Consider the following 23,527-nt stretch of genomic DNA (forward strand, 5'->3'; position numbering starts at 1 on the left):
ATCAGAGGTCAGAGAGACTGAGAGATGAGTAGGGCCTTGAAGGTACCAGAGTTGTCATGGGGTCACCACTATCTGTATTTTGTTCTATGTCCTGTAGGGCTGAAAAGTTGACACTATTGGAACTTCCAGAGTTGATTCGAATCTTTGGGAGAGTCGCACTAGCAGAAGAGGTTGATGAATAGTTCAAAATGAAATTTCATTAACTTCTAGTGATAGCTATGTCTTCCCATCCCAGTTCTCCCCTTCTCAGTCTCATACTTTTATCTTGAAATAGAATTGGAAAGTTGTTAATTGAGCACAGAATCTGAGCTAAGAGAGTCGGATAGTCTTCAGAAATATTTCACCCAGGCTATGAGAACAAATTGATACTTTTACAACCAAGGAACCTTCTATAATAGTCTAAACCTTTCTGTATAGCAAACACTCTTAGTGTTAAACATAACACATTCCTACTGTAATTGTCCCATTTAGACAGTATGTGGACCGTATCTTTCTATTAACATGTTCATCTTCTGAAATGCTATAATCAGTTGGATTGGAATTATCTTCAGTTATATCCTACTGTTGAGGAAACACTCTTATTATTTTGTACTTGGGTGTTTCACAAATCTATACCAGCATTCTTGCTAGCGGTAATCTCTAGAGATAGCTGATATTAACCATTTTATTATTTTATTTTGTTTTATTTTATTTATCTTTTTAGGACCGCACCCACGGCATATTGAGGTTCTCAGGCTAGGGGTCAAATCAGGGCCTAAGCCACAGCCTTAACAAAGTCAGAGCCAAGCTGTCTCTGCGACCTACACCACAGCTCACTGGCAATGCTGGATCCTTAACCCACTGAGTGAGACCAGGGATAGAACCTGCACCCTCATGGATGCTAGTCAGATTTGTTTCCACTCAACTTCCGATATTAACCATTTTAACTTCCACAGTTCAGTAGATTTTCTCCATTTTCTAGAGGCATCTTATTACAGATCACTTTGTACTAGTCTCAATTATCTGTATACCCATTGCCTGATAGGTAGCATTACTCCACAAATGTCAGTTGGACGGAGGTGAGGATATATGAGGAGCACTAGAAAAAGGCTCAAGGAATAGAATTTAAGTCTGTTTTCTCTGTAGCATTCTACCTTCTATTATTATAGGATACTTAGGTCATTATGGGATACTCAGGAAAGTGTGACAATAGTGTGGGGATGTAGAACTCCCAGGGATGGGAAGCTGTGGAGGAAGAAATAGAACTTTCAGGAAGGATTGCTATGGAAAGTGTGCAGGATTATACACGGGAGTTTCTAGGGGCTGCTACTGAAGTTTAAGAGAGCAATGATGAAGCATACAAGAGGATCATGGAGGAAAAGGCTGAAGTTAAAGAAGTGACACTGGATATTCAGGGAACAGTAGATTCTGGCCTAGGTACCTGGAGGACTGTTGGTGAAATTCAGGGAAAGAGAGCAAAGACAGACGAGTGGGAGTTGTTTGGATGAGTTCGATTTTGGATAGAATTGTTGGGACAAACAGGCTAAAGTATCCAATAAGCAGTTAGGTATGAGTCTGAGCTTCTGAAACAAATGTGGATGTTGGTTGAAAGCATGCAAGGAGTAAGACGTCGGGGAGAGTAAGAATGGGAGTGTGGGGGAGGGGCGAGTAGGAAGGCAGAGCCCAGCTGGACAACGGGATTTATTGAGGGCAGAGGAATAGAAGCAAAATGAGGAAAGAAGGAGGGCGACATTTTGAAGGCCAAGGGAGCAAGTTTCCAGGCGGTATTGGACGCCTCCTAGAGGTCAAAAGGATGACAAAAATCTATTTTAGCCCTTCGTGCAGCTGGAGCCCAGGCAGGTGGGGATCCCGCGAAGCCACACCGCAGTCAACGACTAAATTGAAAGAAAGGAGGCGGCCTTCGCGGTACTATATTCTTCAAGGGAACTTGGCTTTGACGAGACCGAAGGGGAGGGACTTGAAGGGTAATTTAGGGCAGAAGGGGCTAATAAGCTGCAGAGTCCGGTACCCGTGAATGGAAGTAAACCGTATCTCCTGGAGGCTCTCTGCAGTCCTTTTGATTTCCCTTGCCGTAAAGTGGAAAGAAATCCTACCACGGTACGCTGGGGGGAAAAAACAAAACAAAACAAAAAACTGCTACTGAAAAAAACAAAACAGAAACAGTGTCCTGCTTGAAAGCCTCCTCTTTAAAAATCCTGGCATGCAAATATGGGGCTTTAATGTGGCTCACAGCGATTGGTAGGTACGTACAAGATCCGTCATTTCCTCACAGTGAGAGATGCAAACGAAGAGTCTGTTTTCCGCTTTCCTATTGGCTATTTGATCATACTCCGCTTTTAGCCAATCAAACCACCTCCCTTCACCCCTCCCGGTAGCTCTTATAAATTACATCAAATTGGTTATCCTCTCCACATCCTTCTCCTTGAAAAAGAAGCTGTAACTGCATTTTTAGCCGTAATGTCAGGACGCGGAAAGCAGGGAGGCAAAGCTCGGGCCAAGGCCAAGTCGCGCTCGTCCCGGGCAGGCCTGCAGTTCCCGGTGGGGCGAGTACACCGCCTGCTGCGCAAAGGCAACTACGCCGAGCGGGTGGGGGCCGGCGCGCCGGTGTACCTGGCGGCAGTGCTGGAGTACCTGACCGCGGAAATCCTGGAGCTGGCGGGCAACGCGGCGCGAGACAACAAGAAGACCCGTATCATCCCTCGCCATTTGCAACTAGCCGTGAGAAATGACGAAGAGCTCAACAAGTTACTGGGGGGTGTCACTATTGCCCAGGGCGGCGTCTTGCCTAATATCCAGGCAGTCTTGTTGCCCAAGAAAACGGAGAGTCACAAGCCTGGCAAGAATAAGTAATCAGGCCTGACACCATCCCCTTTCACCCCAAAGGCTCTTTTAAGAGCCACCAAAGTGTCAAATGAAGGGCTGATCACAGAATAGCGCGTTAGCTCTTTTTTTGAAAACTTGGGTGGCTCTAAAAAGAGCCTTTGGTCTTTGGTTTACTGTGTCAGGATTTATTTGCTTTTGGCTTTGTGGCTTTCGGTTTTCTTTGGTAATAGGACAGCTTGGATGTTGGGCAAGACGCCGCCCTGGGCGATGGTGACTTTGCCCAACAGCTTGTTCAGTTCTTCGTCGTTTCGGATGGCCAGCTGCAAGTGACGAGGGATGATACGCGTCTTCTTGTTGTCTCGCGCCGCGTTGCCCGCCAGCTCCAGAATTTCCGCGGTCAGGTACTCGAGGACCGCCGCCATGTAGACGGGCGCGCCGGCCCCCACCCGCTCGGCGTAGTTGCCTTTGCGCAGCAGGCGGTGTACTCGCCCCACCGGGAACTGTAGGCCTGCGCGGGACGAGCGTGACTTGGCTTTTGCGCGAGCCTTACCTCCCTGCTTGCCACGACCGGACATGACTGAAAAGAAGATTTAGAAGCCTAAACGCAGATTCTCGCAATAAACAAGATTGAAAGATCAGCAACTGGAAAGCCTTTATAAGCTTTCCTAGGGGTGGGGTCAGGAACGAGTTTTTCATTGGTCCTAAATTGGCTCCAGAAGTGGCCAATAAGGTCAAGCGTCGGTGTTGTTGCGTAGACATTACTGATAACGCAAGGTCTCTACACGGTCCAATGGAAACCGAAGACTTTTGGAGCCTTAATTTGCATACGGTGGTTATAAAAGGATCAGGCCCGCCCATTCTCATACTTCTTTTCTTTGCTAAACGGTGTTGTGTTCCACAATGCCTGAGCCAGCAAAATCTGCTCCCGCGCCCAAGAAGGGCTCGAAGAAAGCCGTCACCAAAGCCCAGAAGAAGGACGGCAAGAAGCGGAAGCGCAGCCGCAAGGAGAGCTATTCCATCTACGTGTACAAGGTGCTGAAGCAGGTGCACCCGGACACGGGCATCTCGTCCAAGGCCATGGGCATCATGAACTCCTTCGTCAACGACATCTTCGAGCGCATCGCGGGCGAAGCGTCCCGCCTGGCTCATTACAACAAGCGCTCGACCATCACGTCCCGGGAGATCCAGACGGCCGTGCGCCTGCTGCTGCCCGGCGAGCTGGCCAAGCACGCCGTATCCGAGGGCACCAAGGCAGTCACCAAGTACACCAGCTCCAAGTGAGTCCCTGCCGGGACGTGGCGCTCGCTCGAGTCGCCGTGCCGCTTGACTCCAAAAGGCTCTTTTCAGAGCCACCCACCTAGTCACCAGAAAAGAGCTTTGTTCACTTGTTTTCCCTCTTAGTTCCTTCTCACAAAGTAAGTTCTAGTTGGTTAAAAAGGTCTTGTAAGAAGGCATTCGTACCTTTTTAAGCTCTTCCGACTTGAGGTTTCTGGTGCGTGATTGGCTTTGCTTTTGAATGTAGGGCGCGTCTTAACTCCCTTTCTGGGCTGCTTAGCTTTACTATGAGTCAGTTCTAAATTAGGATATTGAGACTGCTCCTCCCAATCGTCTGATCCTAGACTGTTGTATCCTGGTGGCTCTGTTGGATACGTCTCGTTGGTGTTCCAAAACTGATTTCGGGCTATTCTCATTTAAGAAAGGACCCCAGAACATAACTAAGCCCAGGTCCTGCGAACACTGCGTCACAGCCCTGAAGAATTGTCCAGAGAAACTGGCAGCTGCTTGAGTGCCCGGTCGCCAGTTATGCCCTGAGATGTAGCCTCCTGTGGATACCCGCTGCTAGGGTACTTCTTGCGGAGCCCGCGCTGCCTGGTCTCAGCCTTTTCCTGATTGGACGACATGAATATTCAAAATCTCCCGCCGGCGCTCACTTGGGCCCTTTGAAATCCCTATTTCTGTTTGTGGATCATTTTTGCATTCAGTTCTCTCTTCTTGGAACGCTCCGGCCTCGGGTCACTGCAAGGCGCTGGTCGTTTTAGTCTGGGCTCAAAAGTCACCTCTTGGAGACCTTCCCAAGTCATCCACTCAGGAATTTGCGTCTCTTGTTCCTGCCTGTACTGGTCCCTCACTGTTTTATCTTCCTCCTAGCAGCTGTCAGAAATTGTATTTTTTTATTTACGGTCTGTCTTCTCAAGCCCTTAACAGAAACTTTGCTGGTCTGGTTTTCCTCTATATGGTCAATGCCAACCAGTGCTTGGTGAACACTTAAAACCTTAATATTGTATCACTTTTTCTGTCTCACCTCTGTAATTGCTTCCATAGGTGGATGAGTATGGTTAGATGTCTGTGAAGACATGATGAAGATGGGAATGTTTTTGGAGCTCCTTCCCAAAGTCTGTCTGGTCACCTCAGAGCAACAGCTGGGAGGAAGCCTGTGTTAAAATTTGTGTGTGTGTGTGCGCAACGGGGAGTGGCAATTTTAAATCAATTTTGCTTCTCAGTTTGGCCTAATTGCTTGAATTTTCATTAAATTCAGAGCATTGGCCACTGGAAAGATCCTTTTCCTTTTTCTTTATGGCACTTTTCCTTCCATCCTGACCCTTTGTTCCCCACTGAGATGGCTTTTAATTTACACTCACCGTCTCATTTGCTTTTTAGGAGACCCCATAAAATAGACAAGGTTAATATCCCTTTAAAAATGGGGTTGAGAGGAGCAAAGTGGACCACTGGTCATGCAGCTAACATTTTCCTCTTTTGTATCCTCAGATTCGAGGACAATTGCATTTTAGTTTTATTTCCTGTAATTACAGAATGCTCAGTCTCTCAGTCCACGCATTGATTTTGTTGATACAGACACTGATGATCTGATCGGTTATTCAGCTCTGCTTTTGAATAAGGGGTCCTGGAGGTGATTGCAGGGGTTTCATGAATTCAAACGGACTCCAGACATTATCAGAGACTGAATAGATCTTATGCTTCCTGGATGTGTCTTTTCAGATGTGTGTAGATGCTGTTGTTATTAATAAAGTTACCAATTAATTTAAAGGTTTGGCTGGATTCTTTTGCCTGCAATATATTTTCTAACAAAATGAACAGATACAATGACTACTGGGTCTGTGGAGAAGCTGCGTGCCTCTGACTTGGAAGATGAATATTTATAAACCATAAACCAAACTTCTACTTCAGAGGTAACGCTGGAGCTGAAAGAGCCTGTTCTGAGGATACTGTCAACGCTTAGTAATTGAAAAATGCATGACCACAAAAACAAACAAATGGCAGCAAATAAACATGACCGCAAACAAGAAGCATTATGAACAAGACAGAAAAAACAAAGTCCTTAATAAAGTTAAACTAACACCTGTGGAGTACTTACTATGTGCCAGACAATGTTCTAGGCCCTTTATACATATTGACTCATTTAATCCTCACAAGAACCTCATGAATTAGTTACAGTTATTATTTCCCATTTTACAGGTGAAGAAACTGAGACTCAGAGAGGCTTCTCCTCAGAAACTCTACAGAGAATAAACTCTTAGTTCGGTGATTAAGGGACTTGAGAAAGTAAGTTCCTTCTTTAAAAAGCTGGATTTGGGGTTGTGGAGGAATATCTGTGCTTTAAAATTAAAATTAAGGGAGTTTGGGGAAAAAAAAGAAAAGACGGTAAAATTAAGGGAGTTCCCATTGTGATTCAGTGGGTTAAAAACCCAACTAGTATCCATGAGGATTCAGGTTCAATCCCTGGCCTCGCTCAGTGGGTTAAGGATGGGGTGTTGCTGCAAGGTGTGGCATGGATTGCAGGTGCAGCACAGGTCACAGGTGTGGCTTGGATCTGGCATTACTGTGTGGCATTGGCAATTCAACTTCTAGCCTGGGAACTTACATATGCCACAGGTGGAGCCCTAAAAAGAAAAAAATTTAAGATTAAAAGGGGAGTTCCTACTGTGGTGCAGTGGATTAAGAATCTGTCTGCAGTGACTTGGGTTGCTGCGGAGGTATGGGTTCCATCCCTGGCCAGTGCAGTGGGCTAAAGGTCACAGCTGTGGCTGAGATTCAGTCCCTGGCCTGGGAACTTCCATGTGCCGAGGGTGTGGCCATTAAAAAAAGAAAAAAAAAGTTAAAAGAAATATCACCTATTTTATTTTTGGGATGCACCTTGGGTATAAATTTATGGTGTGGTGGTGGTGGCTGAAATCCTTGGTTGAAGGAGGAAGCAGCTCTCATTCTCCATTCCAGAGGCCATAGCTCATCTCAGTTTACTTTGGTTACCGGTTGTGGGCTCCTCGTCAGCATAGTGCTTACTAGGAAGGAAGTTACAGAGTGAGGAAGGGGAAGAGGTCTTAGAGTTTGATATTTTAACTGTGAAGGGGAGGTAATTAGTGATGGTGAGATTTATCTTCCCGAAGAACCTCTTTGATCTCTTTTTTCTCCTTCTCTAACATCTATGTGCATTGCTTAAGTTGGAGTTAATAACAATAATTGTTATAGGAGTTCCCAGAGTGGCTCAGTGGAAACGAATCTGACTAGTATCCTTGAGGATGCAGGTTTGATCCTTGGCCTTGCTTAGTGGGTTAAGGATCCAGTGTTGCCATGAGTGAACTGTGGTGTAGATCGCAGACTCGGCTCGGATCTGGCATTGCTGTGGCTGTGGTATAGGCTGGTGGCTACAGCTCTAATTTGATCTCTAGGCTGGAAACCCAGCCATGGGTGCAGCCCTAAAAAAAAGAAAGAGAAACATAATTGTTATAATAATAATTGCTTCTACTTATCAGTCACTTGACTATTGACCTTGTCCTCTGCTATGTGGTTTACACACATTGCCTCACTGAATCTTCACAGCCACTATTTAAGATAAGTTCCGTGCTTATTTTATAGGCAAAGGAAACTGAATCTCAGAAAAGTTAAATAACTCATCCAGGGTTGTTTAGGAAGTATGTGGTGGAACTGCAACCCAATGCACACTTTTAAAAAGCTTGATATTCCCCGTCATGGTGCAGTGGAAACAAATCCAACTAGGAATCATGAGGTTTCATGTTCAGTCCCTGGCCTTGCTCATTGGGTCAATGATCTGGCGTTGCCGTGAGCTGAGGTGTAGGTTGCAGATGTGGCTCGGATCTGGCGTTGCTGTGGCTGTGGCGTAAGCAGGTGGCTATAGCTTGGATTGGACCCGTAGCCTGGGAACCTCCATATGCCGTGGGTGCCGCCCTAAAAAGACAAAAAAAGAAAAGCTTGATATTCCATGCCCTGCATAATCTGCCTCTTCCTTCTTTCATGGCTCTAACTCCAACTACTATACAGGTTTTCTGCTCTAGTTAAAACAGTCTAGTCACTTTCCTCTAAACCCATTTGCTCTTTCTCAGGGCTAGACGAGACTGCCTGTTCTTTCTGGCTTGGCCAGAGCTTTCTTTAAAGCCAAGACCATAATCTTCCACTTCAAAGGACACCTGTCACCTAATTTCTCTACTATTCTCACCTCTGTTTAAAAAGAACAAAAACAAAACCCCAAAACTTTACTGAGGTATAATTGGCATACTATAAACTGGACATATTTAAAGTAAAATTGTCTAAGTTTAGACATACATATATGCCTAAGAAAACATCACTACAATCAAAATAACAGACATATCCATGCCACCCAGCCCAAGAGTGTCCTAGTGCCCCTTTATAATTCTTCCTTCCGGCCCCCTTTGCCAATGTCCTTCTTTACCCTCATCCCTGCCCTCAGACAACTGCTGGTTTGCTTTTTGACGTTATAGATAGTTTGTATCACATATTGTGTATTATCTGTGTCTGAGTTCTTTCACTCAGCATAATTATTTTGAGATTCAAATTTAGGTGCATGTATGAGTAGTTCATTTTTTTGTGTTGCTGAATAGTATTCCATTGTATCGCTAAAATTGTTAGTTCTGTCACTTGTTGATGTATGGTTGGGCAGTTTGCAGTACTTCCTTCCCCCCCGCCCTTTTTATAATGGTCACACCTGTGGGCAAATGGAAGTTTCCAGGCCAGGCATCAAATCTAAGCTGCAGTTATAACAGCTGTGGCAATGCCAGATTCTTAACCCAGTGCATTAGGCCAGGGATTGAACCCACACTGCCACAGAGACAACAGTGGATCCTTAACCTGCTGAGCGAGGCCAGGGATTGAACCCACATCCTCATGGATACTGGTTGGGTTTATTACCCTCTGAGCCACAATGGGAACTCCCTTTCCTCTACTTTTGAATGCAATCCAGCTTTGTATCATGGTGGTTCCACAGATGAACACAGTAAACTTTCTGCCTTCAATTGGAAAAGAATGCAGATGGAGATGAGGCATATATACAAATATTTATTCTTTTCAAGTGGGAGAAAGTATTAGGGTTTCGCCTCTGTCCTCCTAGGCTTTAAAACCTCTCTAATTCATTCTATGTCCTGTAGCCAGAGTAGTCTTCCAAAGCACAGATCAGATCTCATCAGCCACCTGCTCACAAACCTCCAGGGACCTGCCTTACTGCCTCAGTTTGACCCTCAAAAGAAAAAAACAAAAGTAAAAAATATAAAATTTTATCAACAATTCTTATACCATATTTGGTTTCATAGTCTGGGGAGCCCTGCTCCTTTAAGAGGGAGGCTAACATAGCTCACAATATAATATGACTATTCAGTAACTGTGGCACAGGAGTAAGCCTGAGGGGCAGCTCTGTTCAGGCTTCAGAAACTGCCTCTTACCTGAAAGTCTGTCCCTGTGACTAGGGAAACTAGGTATAATCGTTCATTTAATTTGGGTAATTAAAAATCTGTATTTACTAATTGTATTCTGTTTATTCTAACAGAAATAAGAATTCTATTAAGTATCTATTAATATTATTAATTTCTGTAAGAAAGTCTCTCTAGGACCACTCTTCTCTGACTCCTAAGTTTTGTTAGGTATGATATAATTCATTCATTCTTTCATTCAATGATCTGTTATCTATTAGATACCAGGCAACTTCCTGGGCAAGGAGGATATAAGCTTAAACAGAATAGAGTGGCTTCTGCCTTCCTGGACTTTTAGTGGCTAGAAGGGAAGATAGATATTATACTAGTGACTATAATAAAGTGTGCCAAGTGTTAAGATGAGAGAAGTACAGATATAGAGAGTGTAATGGAGGGAAGCTAAGGAAGGCCTCTCCGAAAAAGGATTTTTAGGATAAGACCTGAAAAGGCTGGGAAGGAGGAGTGTTCCAGGCAGTGGTATGGCAGAGGCTTGGAGGAGAGTGAAAGATAGTAAGCTCAGGGAGATGGGAAGAACTGCAAGAAGTCTAGTATAGTTAGCATTTAGAGGATGAGGAGGTAAGGTACAAAAACAGGAAGGCACACTGGTAGGCCGAGCCAGAACTTTTCGGGATTAGCTCAGACAAATGGAAATGGAGTTTAAAGAACCCGATTAGCTTCTGGGCTAACGTTGACTGGAGGAACAGGTCCGTGTCCCTTCAAGCAACCTCTGTTGCAGATGAGGCCCTGACCTGTGGAAAAGTGTCCACTGATTTCAGTAGCTTCCCTTAAGGTGGAAAAGGCTGCGTCAGACCATCCATGCTGACACTAGCCACCATAGTGCTCTGTGGGGGCCATGTAGTTCTGACGGGGACTGTGAAATTCATTATTGGCCACATGCAAAGGTTTGCCAATACCCAGTGCTGGTTGGGCCAGAGAAATGAGGTATTCTTATGCAATATAGTGACAGAAGAATTTGATGCAAACTTTTTAGTGGGTGATTTCACAATAACTGTCAAAATTCTTTTTGCATGTACAAATACAAAACAAAACACCCTAGCAAAACATGTTAAGAAATTTGTATAGGGATGGTAAATAGCAGTTTTAAAGAATATGTTTTTGAAGTTCCTGCTGTGGCAAGGTGGGTTAAGAATCTGACTGTAGCAGCTGGGGTTGCTGTGAAGGCATGGGTTCAATCCCTGGTGGGTTAAGAGCCAGTGTTGCAAAAGCTGCAGCTTGGATGCAGTCCCTGGTCCAGGAACTTCCATATGTCTTGGGTGCAGCATTTTTAATTTTTTTGAGTGTGGAAGTTCAGGGCCCAGGGACTGAATCTGCTCCACGGCAGTGACCTGAGCCACAGCACTGACAATGCTGGATCTTAACCCACTGCACCACAGCAAGAACTTCTAAAAATGCATTTATTTATTTATTTTTAATGGCCTCACCCATGGAATATGGAAGTTCCCGGGCTAGGGGGTTAAATCAGAGCTGCAGCTGCAGGCCTATGCCACAGCCATGGCAACACTGGATCTGAGCTGCATCCACAAACTACAGCTGTGGCAACTCAGTATCCTTAACCCACTGAGGGAGGCCAGGGATCTAGTCTGCATCCCCACAGAGACAACAATGGGAGCCACAATGGGAACTCCTAAAAATGTATTTATAATTCTTGATAATTGAGGAATGAAAACATCTACACAGACAGCCAACATTATCCAACTTCAACAAATTATCCATTCAATGTAAATTATCAGCTCAAACCAATTGTCAACTCAAGGCAATCCATCCTGCATCATCTTGAAGTAGATCCCAGACACTATAGTACTTAATCCATAAATATTTCATTATGTGTCTCTAAAAGATAAGGACTGTTGGAGTTCTCATCATGGCTCAGTGGAAATAAATCTGACCAGGAACCATGAGATTGTGGGTTCAATCCCTGGTCTTGCTCAGTGGGTCAAGGATCTGTCGTTGCCATGAGCAGTGGTGTAGGTCACAGATGCGGCTCAGATCCCGAGTTGCTGTGGCTGAGGCATAGGCCAGTGGCTATAGCTCCGTTTGGATCCCTAGCCTAGGAACCTCCATATGCTGCGAGTGCAGCCCTAAAAGGCAAAAAAAAAAAAAAAAAGAGGACTGTAATACCAAATCACATTTAAAATAATTCATATTTCCTTAATTCATCAAATATCAAGTTATTGTTCACATTTTTAATTTTAATCTACATGTCATATCTTTTATAAGTACTTTATTTGAACCTGAATCCAAATAAATTTACATAAAGTGGTTGGTTGACATGTCTTTTAATTCTAATATAAATTTCCCACCTATTTCTTTTTTTTTCCCCTCATAATTTCTTTGTTGAAGAAACTGTGTTGTTTTTCTTGTAGAGTTTCCCAATCCAGTTTTTGCTGATTGCTTCCTGGTGTTGTACTTTATCATGAACCTCTGTCCCTTGAATTTCCTCTAAATTATTGGTTGGATCAGGGCTTGATTAGATTTAGAGTCACTTTTTCACTCCCTGGCAAGTCTATTTCATAGATAGTGCTTTTTCTTTCTTTCCCCCCATCAGAAGACATAATGGCTAATTGCTTCTCTTTTTGTGCTAACAACACCTATTGACGTTTATGCTTAGATCCTTTAAATCATTAGGGGCTGCAAACTTATATTCGAGCACTCCTCCTTAATTTATTACCTGGAATTAAGAGAAGACACTATTATTTTTAAAAGTAAACATGCAGAAACTACTTAAATATCTAATAGCAAATGATAAGAAAGTGGTAGGATCCCTTTTGGTATAGGTAAAAAAAAAAAAGGATATGTGTGAATTGATGTGTCTGCACTGGTATATAAGTAAAACATTTTTTCCGGAATTTCAGATAATAAAACTAATTGTAGTGACTACTCATTAGGAGAAGAATTTGGTTAGGCCAGAAGAAGGCTTTTACTATTTCCTTTGTATTTTTCAATATCATTTGAGGTTTTTTTTTTTGTCTTCTTAGGGCCGCACCCACGGCATATGGAGTTTCCCAGGCTAGGGGTCCAATTGGAACTGTAGCTGCCGGCTCACGCCACAGCCACAGCCACGCCAGATCTGAGCCGCGTCTGCGACCTACACCACAGCTCCCGGCAATGCCGGATCCTTAACCCACTGAGCAGGGACAGGGATCGAACCTACAACCTCTTGGTTTCTGGTCAGATTCGTTTCCGCTGCGCCACCACGGGAACTACCTCATTTGAGATTTTGATCAATGTACACTTAAAAACATTGTCAGCAGAACTTATTTGGGCAAATGTGGGATTATTGGCCATTAAAAGTCCTAGTGGAGTTCCCGCTGTGGCGCCGTAAGTTAATGATCCGGTTTGTCTCTGTGGAGGGTCTGGGGTTCCCAGGCCTGGCGCAGTGGGTTAAGGATCTGGCATTGCTGCAGCTGCAGTGAAGGTTGCAGCTCTGGCTGGAATTCAGTCCCTGGCCCAGGGCCTCCCATATGCTATGGGTGTGGCCATAAAGGAAAGAAAGAAAAAAATAAAGCCCCAGTGATGTGAGAATATTCTTGGTGAATATATCGTGCCTGGCACATAGTAGACCCTTAACTCAGTTTAGTTCATTCTGAAAAACAGGTTTTTTGTTTTTTCTTTTTAGGGCCGCACCCGCAGCACATGGAGGCTCCCAGGCTAGGGGTCAAATCGAAGCTGTAGCCGCCGCACTACAACACAGCTGCAGCAACGCCAGATCCAAGTCATGTCCGTGACCTACACCACACCTCATGTCAATGCTGGATCCTTAACCCACTGAGTGAGGCCAGGGATCGAACCCACAACTTCATGGTTCCTAGTTGGATTCGTTTCTGCTGTGCCATGCTGACAACTCCCTGAAAAATAGTTTTAAAAATCTTCAATAATCTGGAGTTCCCATCGCAGCTCAGTGGTAACAAACTGGAATAGTATTCATGAGGATGTGGGTTCAATCCCTGGCCCTGCTCAGTGGATTAAGGATCTGGTGATACTGTGAGCTGTGCTGTAAGTCGTAGACATGGCTCAGATCTGATGTTGCTGTGGCTGTGGTGTAGGCTGGCAGCTGTAGCTTTGATTCAACCCCTAGCCTGGGAACTTCCACATACAGGTGCAAAAAAAACTTTAATGATCTAACTTAAATGTTAGCCCCAACCCTGTGAAAAAAAATAATTTTAAATTATGAACATTTACTTTAAAGGAAGTATTTTTTGAAGTTCTTTTTTTGATTAGTCAACTTCACTGGAGACTTCAGTTACACTTGCCGGGAGCTACTGGAAGCTGAAAGAAACAAGGAAGGCTTCTCCCCTAGAAGCTCTATGGAGCTTGTGGCCCAGCTGATTTTGGACTACTGGTCTCCACATCTATGAGAGAATAAATTTCTGTTGTTTTATGCTACCAAGTTTGTGGTAATTTGCTGTTAGCAGCCCTAGGAAAGGTATACAGCATCCTTGTAACAGTTTGGGTGTGAGCTCTCCTCAAGCATGAGAGGAACTTGTCATTGATGCAGGCCACAGTGGAGTCTGGGCTCTTCCTGCCCTGGCAGAGTCTCAGGGAGCCCTACAGATGTCATCCAGGACTGGGAGAGGTCAACCACTATCTAGGGACACTCAGTGCCACTTGCGAAGATGGAGAAGCCCATCTCTGGGTTAAACAGGTCAAGGGGCTGGTCAGGCCCATGAAGGAGCCAGTCTGTTCACTGTGGAGCATCAAGTCTCCCGTTCCTGACCCCTTTTTTCTCCTCTGCCACTCCCCCCGCCCCACTCCTCCAAGTATACTTCATATTCTGCTCCTGATCACACTCAAATTACCCTCCTACAAAAAAAAAAAAAAAAAAAAAAAAAAAAAAAAAAAAAGAACCTGGTGTCTCTCATGAGTGACAGGCTGTTATGTTAGTTTCCTATTCCTGCTTTAACAAATTACCACAAATTTAGTGATTTAAACAACACACATTTATTCTCTTATACTTCTAGAGATCAGAAGCCCAAAATGAGTCTTTATTTTTCTTTTTAGGGTTGCACTTGCGGCATATGGAACTTCCTGGGATAGGAATTAAATCAGAGCTGCAGCTGCCGGCCTATGCCACAGCAATGCCAGATCCAAGCTACATCTGAGACCTATGCTGCAACTCGCAGCAATGCTGAATCCTTAACCTATCAGGCAAGGCCAGGGATTGAACCCACATCCTCATGAATACTAGTAGGGTTCTTAACTCACTGAACCACAACGGGAACTCACCAAAATGAGTCTTAAGGGATTAAAATCAAGTGTTAGAAAGACCGATTCCTTCTGGAGACTCTGTGGGGAGAATCCATTCCTTGTCTCTTCTAGCTTCTAGCGCTGCTGGCATTTCTTGGCTCCTGGCCTCATCACTCCCTCTCTGCCTCTGTCTTTACATCACCTTCTCCCCACTAAGCCTCTAGCCTCCCTCTAAAGTCTGTTGTAATTACATTTAGGGCCCACCCAGATAATTCAAGATAATCTCCCTGCCTCAAGGTCCTTAATTTAATCACATTAAGAAAGTTCCTTTTGCCAAATAAGGTAATACATTCAGCCATTCCAGGGATTAAGATGCAGGCATCCTAATGGAAAGCTATTATTCAGTCTACCACAAATCTGGATCCCTTCCTAAAGCATCTCCCTCAAGCACTGATTGCATAAAGTTGGTAGCTGAACTCTGCCCTCTACTAAGGTAGAACAGAAGCAAGATAATGGCAGGCTTTAGCCATTTGTGGGCCAGGCTTACAGCCCAGGGCATCTACCTTCTTCATCTTTCCTTCCCTGAAGGAGATTCCTTGCAGGGTCCAGGCTAGATCTGCTGTTGGCCTGTAAATTCCTGAGAGTTCCCAGAGAGCTGGGAGGGGCCTGGATACTGTGTCCTCTTGAGTGAGGATTCAGAGGCCAGGGTTTTTAGGTCCCTTGTGAAGTATTCCTTGACCATGTAGGCACTGTCATGATGCTAACTTACAGAGATGAAAAGGACAAAATGCTCACCCTAAAGGAATTCAGAATCTTTTGGGAAACTAGAATGATAAAATAATCCTGGAGGAGCTGCTATAACAGAGGAGTCTGTATGCTTGTTAGAACCCAAGGAGAATGCTGCTTTTTAGCCTGAGAATTAGTGGCAGTGGTTGGGGATGGGGTGGCATTGGGCTACAGGAGAAAAGCTTCAGAGGGTTGAATTTGACCACCTAAACAGTAGGCCTACAAAGGAGGGGAACATATCTGGGTGGAAGAAAGGGTTTTGCTAAGTCATGGGAGTAGCTGGGAATTTCGGACGTGGGGCAGGGCCAGAACAAACTTGTGCAACTCCTGTTACAGAACCAAACATGTATCTGTTTGCCTGATGCACAGCAAAGCTAATCTACCAGGATGAGGTGAAAGTACAGTGTTTAAAGCAGGGCCAAGCAAGGAGAACAGGCAGCTCATGCTCAAAAGACTCAAACTCCTCTTTGGCTTTTAGGGAAGAGTTTTGAAAGGCAACAATAGTGATGAGGGTCACGGATGTGTGATCAGCTCATGGTCAGTTCTCTGATTGGTGGGTGGTGAGATAACCCCATGAAGTCACCGGGGTCACCATTATTAATCCTCAGGCTCTAGCCAGTCTGGGGGCTATGTGCTCATGATCAACACGGAGTTAGCTTTTTCAATCTGGTGGGAGTTTTAGTATCTGCAAAACAACTCAAGGACATGGCTCATGATATTCTCTGTGGCCCTTGAGGAGGAACTAAAGGTTCTTGACCTTGTTTTATGGCTAAACTACTATTATTTTGTCTTGCTTGACAGTTCTCCTTTGTTGTTGCATTTTCTAATTTCTCTGATTAAATTTACTCTTCAGAACTCAGAGAAAGCCTAGGAGGCTAAAGCTTTTTTTACAAACAAGAGGCAAGGGACTTGCAGGCAGTGGTCTGTCCTTGGGAAGGCCCTTAGAGTCCTGCTCATTTTCTCTAGAGAAATAACTAGAGAATACCTAATTAAAATCCAGGGAAGATATAACATTTAGGAAGTATAAGGAGGTTTATTTTCATAATTTTGTTTTAATTTTTCTAAATGCCTAATAACAATTTCAATTTTTTTCTTTTATTTTGGGTCAAACACTGTTTGCCACTTTATGGGAATTATTTCTTTAAATGTCCCTAAATACCACTACCAAGCAGGTACCATCAGTCCCATTTTACAGATGAGGAACTGGGGTCTGGAGAGATTAAGCATCTTCCAAAGTCATGGAGGTAGAAAAATGCAGAGCCAAGGCTCAAACTCAAGTCTGTGGCCTTGCGCTTAGCCTCTGCCTCTCTATACTGATGAGTGAGTGTGGGTTTCATTCTGAAGGTAATGGGGTGGAGGGCATGGAAAGACTGTAAAGCACAGGAGTGACAAACTTAACTCCGGCATAGGATGAAGGTTTTTCTTCACATGATGTGGAGACAGGTGGTGAATGTGTAAGTAGGTAGAGTCCATTGAAACAGTGAGGCCCTCAACCCTGTGTTCAGTCATGCACCTCCTGTTATTTCCCCTCCCAGCTTTCAGTATGTGCCCTTTACTTGATGTTTTCTGCTTAATATGAACTTTGGAGCCCTAGCACTTTGGTCAGAATCTCTGGCCCTGGCACTCACTACCTGTGGGAACATGGGCAACATACCCAAAGCTTCCTAGTCTGTAAAATGAGGATGATAAAACATCTACTTTCCTCACAGAGTTGTCATGGTGATTAAAAGAGATATGAGGCGTTCCCATCGTGGCTCAGTGGTTAACGAATCCGACTAGGAACAATGAGGTTGTGGGTTCAATCCCTGGCCTTGCTCAGTGGGTTAAGGATCCGGCGTTGCCGTGAGCTGTGGTGTAGGTCCCAGACGTGGCTCAGATCCCACGTTGCTGTGGCTGTGGTGTAGGCTGGCGGCTACAGCTCTAATTAGACTCCTAGCCTGGGAACCTCTATGTTCCACGGGTGTGGCCCTAGAAAAGACAAAAATAAATAAATAAATAAAAAATAAAAGAGATATGAACTATAAAGCATAGTCAGAAATGACAGAGCTTAAGCTTAAGCGGTGGTTCTTTCCGAATTTCAGCGCACAGTATGTCCCTGTTGATGACCACCTTTGCCTCTTTGGGACACTCTCCTGGTGGTCCTCTTCTCTCTCCAGCAATCCTGCTGTTTCTTGGTGTTCTCTTCATCTACCAGCCCCAGCACTGTTCCTGCTCGCCCAGGGTGCCTGCCTCAGTCCTCTTCTCTTCTCCTTGACCCCTGGGACGATCTCATCTAATTTCCTGCCTTTTATTATCCTTATTTATCTGCCAAGGGTCTCCCCCAAAGTAGCTCCAGTTGAGCCCCTTTGCTTAGTAGATGAATATTCCTAACTCCTGTGAATTTGTCCTAGATAGATAACAAGAATCTCAGCTTCAGTGTTGGAAGGGACTTTATTCAGCTTCTTAGTTTCAAAGGCAATTTCTTCTCCCTAAATTCTCCACTTTCATGAAATCTACCATCATCTCCTAGCTTCTCAAGCCAAGGAGAGCCTCTTTCCTCTCTTGCATTCTCCAAATGCCTAAATCACCAAATATTATCAAATTTACTTTCTGCAATTCCCTCAAATCCATTAATTTATCTCTGTGGAACTCCTAGCCACTGCCTTAGCTGAGGCCACCATCAGTTCTGATTAAAGGACCCAAAGTCCAATGAACAATCCAGTTCCATGGTTGACTTTTCCTGGAAACAGTCTGGACATGATGAAACTTTTTAAGAGAATGTGAATTGCTTGTTGCTTGATTTTCTTCTTCTTCTTTTTTTTTTTTTTTTTTTTTTTTGGCCTTTTCTTGAGCCACACCTGCGGCATATGGAGGTTCCCAGGCTAGGGATCAAATGAGGAGGTTCCCAGGCTAGGGATCGAATGAGAGCTGTAGCTGCCGGCCTACACCAGAGTCAGAGCAATGTGGAATCCGAGCCACATCTGCGACCAACACCACAGTTCACGGCAATGCCGGATCCTTAATCCACTAAGCAAAGCCAGGGATCGAACCTGCAATCCTAGTCAGATTCGTTAACCACTGCATCATGACGGGAACTCCTTGATTTTCTTTTCTTTAGGACTAATCTGAAAGTGGGAAATTAAGCACCTGAAACACTTAAAATTTGATATTGACAAAAAAAAATTTGGGAACTACTTTATCCTAGTTTTTCAAACCAATGAAGACATTCCAAAAGTTTCCTATTAGACCTAGGAAGTTTGGCCTTCACAACATAGTGGCAGAAATATCAACTTTGTCCTATTACCCAAAAGGTGTCAAAGCTGTCACTGAAATGCCTGCGGCAGTTGTGGAAGCCCTGAAGGCACTGGAGAATTTCTTTACTCCTCCTGGAACAAGATCATGGTGAGAATCAGATTCTGTTGTAACTTCATGGGGCAAATCCCCAAGATGGCCATACTGATTGGTGAAGCAGCAGTGTCCTGCCAAGGCTTGCCCCTCAGCTGGGTGAGAGGGATTGGGTCAGATAAGCCCCACTTTCTCCGAATGTGAGTGTGCACACACTTGTTTGTACTGCCTGTTGTTTCTTGGCTCTATGTGAGAGCAGGGAAGTCTGTCGGCTGAATTGAGAGCCCTTCCATGGCTGAGTCCCTGAGCCCTGTTGTGTAGCAGCCAGGTGAGACAGATCAATGAAGCAGACAAGGCCCTGCCCTTAAGGGGCTCATCTTCGGCAGGAAACCAGGAAAGACCAACCAGAGAGGGCCTCCCTGTCCCACCAGCAAGAAACCAGTGACTCTGCTTTCTTTCACCAGTCTCCTTCCACACGCTGTAAGCTTTGATTTTGGTGAATGAGCACTCTGCTGTTGTGGCAGGAGGAAAAGAGATGGATCGCAAAGTGGTAGAAGGGTAAAGACAGGATATAGACCTTCCTGCTAAGCTAGGGACCCCTGAACTGCCTTAGCCATGAAAGATGCCCTGGCTGACCCCATATTTCAAGGCTACAGGGAGATCTTGGATATCTTGCTTTTAAATTTGATGTAGTATCACTTCAGGGAGTGTGATCCTGGGGAGGAAGGGCCCTGATGTGGAAATCTATATGCTTAGGGTCTGCCTAGCCACCAATGGCTCCGACATGGTAGAAATTCACTCACTCTCTGAGAACTTCAGGCCGAACCTTTGAAAACAAACTTCAGTAAATGAGATGCTCTGTGCAAAGGTACCATCCCCGCATAGCCCTGAGTCATTGCTGCTTCTGCTTGTATCTCACAGAATACAGATCCTGAGGATTCCATCTTGTATTGTTGGTCTGAGTGGGGAATGAGACCCTGGGTCTGTATTAGCTTCTTATGGCAGCCATAACAAAATAACAGACTGGGTGGCTTAAACAACTAGCTTTATTTCTTCATAGATCAAGAGGCTAAAAACACGAGAACAAGATGTCAGCAGATTTGGTTTCTTCTGAGACCTGTCTCCTTGGCTTGCAGATGACTGCCTTCTCACTGTGTCCTCACATGGTGGTCCCTATGTGTTGTCTGTGTCCTGATCTCTCCTTCAAGGACACCACTCACCTCGGATTAGGGCCTATCTTAATGACCGCATTTTTTATTCAATTGCCTCTTTATATAAGTCTTACCCCCAATAGTCAACATTCTTAGATACTGGGAATTAGGGCTTCACATATGAATGGGGTTGGGGAGGTGGGGTGGACACCTTTCAGTCCTAACAGGGCTTATTCTGAAAATCTGTGAGCCTAGGGTTGAAAACTGGGGACCCACTATCAGGGGCAGCTAGTCAGTCCAGGCTGCTCTTCTTCACTCTCCACCCCTTGCAAAGGGCAAAAAAGTTTTCAAAAGTATTTCTGCTTCAGTTTCTATTTCCCTCAATGAGTTGTCAATCTCTGTAATGCTTTACCTATCAACTGTGCTGAGAAAACAAAATCATGAACTCTGGCCTCAAAAAAGTAATGATCAAAATTAAAAGGTGTAATTTAAGACCCAAGTGGTGGCTTCTATCTGAGTCTTGTGTAGTGTGGGTTCTGCAAGATCCTGTCCACTCCAGCTGAAGAGGTTCATTACCAAAAGACAGTAAGAGACCTGCAGGTAACTACCGGTACGACGTGCTGAGCTGGGTTGTGCTTTTGAAGGAAAAGGAGGAAGGATGAGAAAAGTGACTCTCATGGCTTAAAAGACCAGGCAAAATGCTTCAGGTCTGCAAGGGGATTTTGAGAGGGTTGAGTAAGGGGAAAAAAGGCATCCACCAAAGTTTTCTGAGAAGGCAAGGCCGGGGATTCACTACAAGCAACCCGCAAGCAGGGAACAAGAATGCCTGGTTTTACCCGACAGAAACGAGGACGGATGGACAGACGGACGGAGGTGGCCATTTCCCTCCCGAGCCAGAGAAACGCACCGGGTTGGCGTGGGGGTGGGGTGTGGGTGTGGGGGGAGTGATGACGCACCCATACTCGCGCGGCTCCCAGCTGCGTAAAAGGCCAGGCCCCTGCGCGCCCTGGAGCGCGAATCCTGAGCGTCCCCTAGTGACCCCGCCCGGCCTCAACCCGTCCTCCCCCGCCCCTCCCTGGAACAGACTACGGTTCTGGGCCGCCGTGGAGACGCCTTGCCCTTTGCGGAGGACCCATGGCCGCGCCCAAGAAAGCGGAGAAGCCAGCTGACCAAACTCTTGAAGGACTCAAAAGCTTCTAACGCGCCAGGAGGCGGCCAGCAAGCAGGGGGCTAGACCGGACACCTGGCCTCTAACCCACTTGGGTACCCGGAGCCCAGTCAGTGCTTCTGCCGGCTCGAACATCCTCCCTTCCCCGAGCTATGGGAGAGTCCGCCGGACAGAGCGCGGAAAAGTGGCACAGCCTCTTCCAAGTGCGGTTGTGGGTGGCTCTGAAAAGAGCCTTTGGATGTGATGGAACCTCGAGCCGAGTGCGCACTTCTTTCTCTAAGCCCGCTCCCCGCGGATGCGGCGGGCCAGCTGGATGTCTTTGGGCATGATGGTCACGCGCTTGGCGTGGATGGCACACAGGTTCGTGTCTTCAAACAGCCCCACCAGGTAGGCCTCGCTCGCCTCCTGCAGCGCCATCACGGCCGAGCTCTGGAAGCGCAGGTCCGTCTTGAAGTCCTGCGCGATCTCGCGCACCAGGCGCTGGAAGGGCAGCTTGCGGATCAGCAGCTCGGTCGACTTCTGGTAGCGCCGGATCTCCCGCAGGGCCACGGTGCCCGGCCGGTAGCGGTGGGGCTTCTTCACGCCGCCGGTGGCCGGCGCGCTCTTGCGGGCCGCCTTGGTGGCCAGCTGCTTCCGCGGGGCCTTGCCCCCGGTCGATTTGCGGGCAGTCTGCTTAGTACGGGCCATGGCGGCGAGCCAAAACACGAGCTTACCAGCGCAGCGAAGGGAGAGTAACCAGGGGGACGCCCGCCGCAGCAGTCTTTATAGGCACAGGCTTGTCCCGATTGGGCGGGACAATAATTGAAAGTCCCGCGCTGGCTCTCTATTGGCTGTGACCTCACCAGCCCTAGCGCCACTGATTGGCTTGGGCAGAATCCTCCTCCGCCCGCCCCCCACCCTCCCTCCCTCCCTCCCTCCCTTTCTACTTTCCAGTTTGCCAGCAGTTTTCCCGGCCTCGTCTTTCCTTTCTTCCCGGCGAGAGTCATTTTTGAGCGCGACTGTGTCAGAACGTTCCTCTTCAGCCCTTCGCTCCCTTAGAACACGCTACCCCCGATGCCCGCCTCCTTTCCACGCTTTTTACCTCCCGGACCGAACCCCCGCCCCCTGAACGCCTTGTTACCTTGTCAGAACCCCCTAGGTTAGCTGCTAGTCTGGCCGATCTTTCCCCCCCCGCCCCCCGGCCCTTTGGTGCTTTTCGGATCGGAAGGTTATCTGCGCCCTCTCCGGGAGCAAGACTCCACTTCCGAGAGCCTCAGGACCTGTTATCCCCATCCCCGCCGCGAAGGCGCCTCCTCACTCCCCCCCCTCCCCTTCCAAAGACGGTGGGCTCAAGCCAAAACCCACGTCCGCTACGCTCCCGAAAACCGTCTTTATCCCCTAACCGACTGGGGTGTACGGGGCGTGCGCGTGTGCGAGGGAACGTCCCCTTGGTGCTAGACCTCAGGTGTTGGGCAGAGGCTTGGGAAGTAACTGCAGTTGCTCACCGGGCATCCGACTTCGAGATAGAGCGTCGCGGCCGCCTGGTACTGCTTACTTTCAGCAGCCGAGTCGACCCTGGCTCGCCCAAGCAAGGTTTGCTACCTCTACCTGCGTTAATTAGATCCTAGGATTTGCCACACTCCCACCCGCACCCGCTTCCCAGCAAAATAACGGCTAAAGCACCTAGTTCCAGAGGCGAGTGAGGAACGGCAGGGAGTAGAGGGCAAACGGCACTCCCTCCGCCCACCTCCGTGCTTACTACCAAGGGTGGAGTTAAGGAGAAAGCTGGCTAGTGTAACAACTCTTTTTTTTATTTGAAAGAGTGGGTGGCTCTGAAAAGAGCCTTTGATTTCACAGGTGCCCCTTCCGGACGGGGCTGGGTGGGCTTCCGGATGCCGGCCTCACTTGCCCTTTGCCTTGTGGTGGCTCTCCGTCTTCTTGGGGAGCAACACGGCCTGGATGTTGGGCAAGACGCCGCCCTGGGCGATGGTGACTTTGCCCAACAGCTTGTTCAGCTCCTCGTCGTTGCGGATAGCCAGCTGCAAGTGGCGGGGGATGATGCGCGTCTTCTTGTTGTCTCGCGCCGCGTTGCCCGCCAGCTCCAGGATTTCCGCGGTCAGGTACTCCAGCACCGCCGCCATGTAGACGGGCGCGCCGGCCCCCACCCGCTCGGCATAGTTGCCTTTGCGCAGCAAGCGGTGCACCCGCCCTACGGGGAACTGCAGACCTGCGCGGGACGAACGGGACTTGGCCTTTGCGCGGGCCTTGCCTCCCTGTTTGCCACGACCAGACATGACAACGACACTCACTGCAACCGGCTCCCGCTTAGGTGACCGAGAAAGTCGCCCTAAACGGCC

General features: G+C 46.6%; 5 protein-coding genes and 1 long non-coding RNA gene across 6 annotated transcripts in view; 3 read left to right on the forward strand and 3 right to left on the reverse strand.

Annotated features, from left to right (window-relative positions):
• LOC110260327 (uncharacterized) overlaps positions 1-23,527 on the forward strand; it is a 55,170-nt gene that overhangs the window by 5,008 nt on the left and 26,635 nt on the right. The window contains exon 2 of the long non-coding RNA XR_014844243.1: positions 6,298-6,384. This is a non-coding gene — a long non-coding RNA (uncharacterized LOC110260327). The remainder of the gene's footprint in view (positions 1-6,297; positions 6,385-23,527) is intronic.
• Positions 2,410-2,904, forward strand: H2AC21 (H2A clustered histone 21). The gene has a single exon (XM_021089925.2). The coding sequence runs from the start codon at positions 2,458-2,460 to the stop codon at positions 2,848-2,850; it is 393 nt and encodes a 130-aa protein (XP_020945584.1). The 5' UTR covers positions 2,410-2,457; the 3' UTR covers positions 2,851-2,904.
• Positions 2,959-3,452, reverse strand: H2AC20 (H2A clustered histone 20). The gene has a single exon (XM_013997204.3). The coding sequence runs from the start codon at positions 3,396-3,398 to the stop codon at positions 3,009-3,011; it is 390 nt and encodes a 129-aa protein (XP_013852658.1). The 5' UTR covers positions 3,399-3,452; the 3' UTR covers positions 2,959-3,008.
• On the forward strand, positions 3,688-5,868 carry H2BC21 (H2B clustered histone 21). Its single transcript, XM_003355214.6, has one exon. It carries the CDS (start codon positions 3,724-3,726, stop codon positions 4,102-4,104), a length of 381 nt encoding a protein of 126 aa, XP_003355262.2. The 5' UTR covers positions 3,688-3,723; the 3' UTR covers positions 4,105-5,868.
• On the reverse strand, positions 19,901-21,928 carry H3C15 (H3 clustered histone 15). The gene has a single exon (XM_085023110.1). It carries the CDS (start codon positions 21,876-21,878, stop codon positions 21,468-21,470), a length of 411 nt encoding a protein of 136 aa, XP_084879236.1. The 5' UTR covers positions 21,879-21,928; the 3' UTR covers positions 19,901-21,467.
• H2AC19 (H2A clustered histone 19) lies at positions 22,961-23,514 on the reverse strand. Its single transcript, XM_003355215.6, has one exon. The coding sequence runs from the start codon at positions 23,462-23,464 to the stop codon at positions 23,072-23,074; it is 393 nt and encodes a 130-aa protein (XP_003355263.4). The 5' UTR covers positions 23,465-23,514; the 3' UTR covers positions 22,961-23,071.

This window comes from Sus scrofa, chromosome 4, assembly GCF_054392235.1.
Source record: "Sus scrofa isolate SSC_HxYL_T2T_F1_AM1 chromosome 4, Sscrofa_HxYL_maternal_Yorkshire_Landrace_v2.0, whole genome shotgun sequence".
NCBI classification, from domain to species: Eukaryota; Metazoa; Chordata; class Mammalia; order Artiodactyla; family Suidae; genus Sus; species Sus scrofa.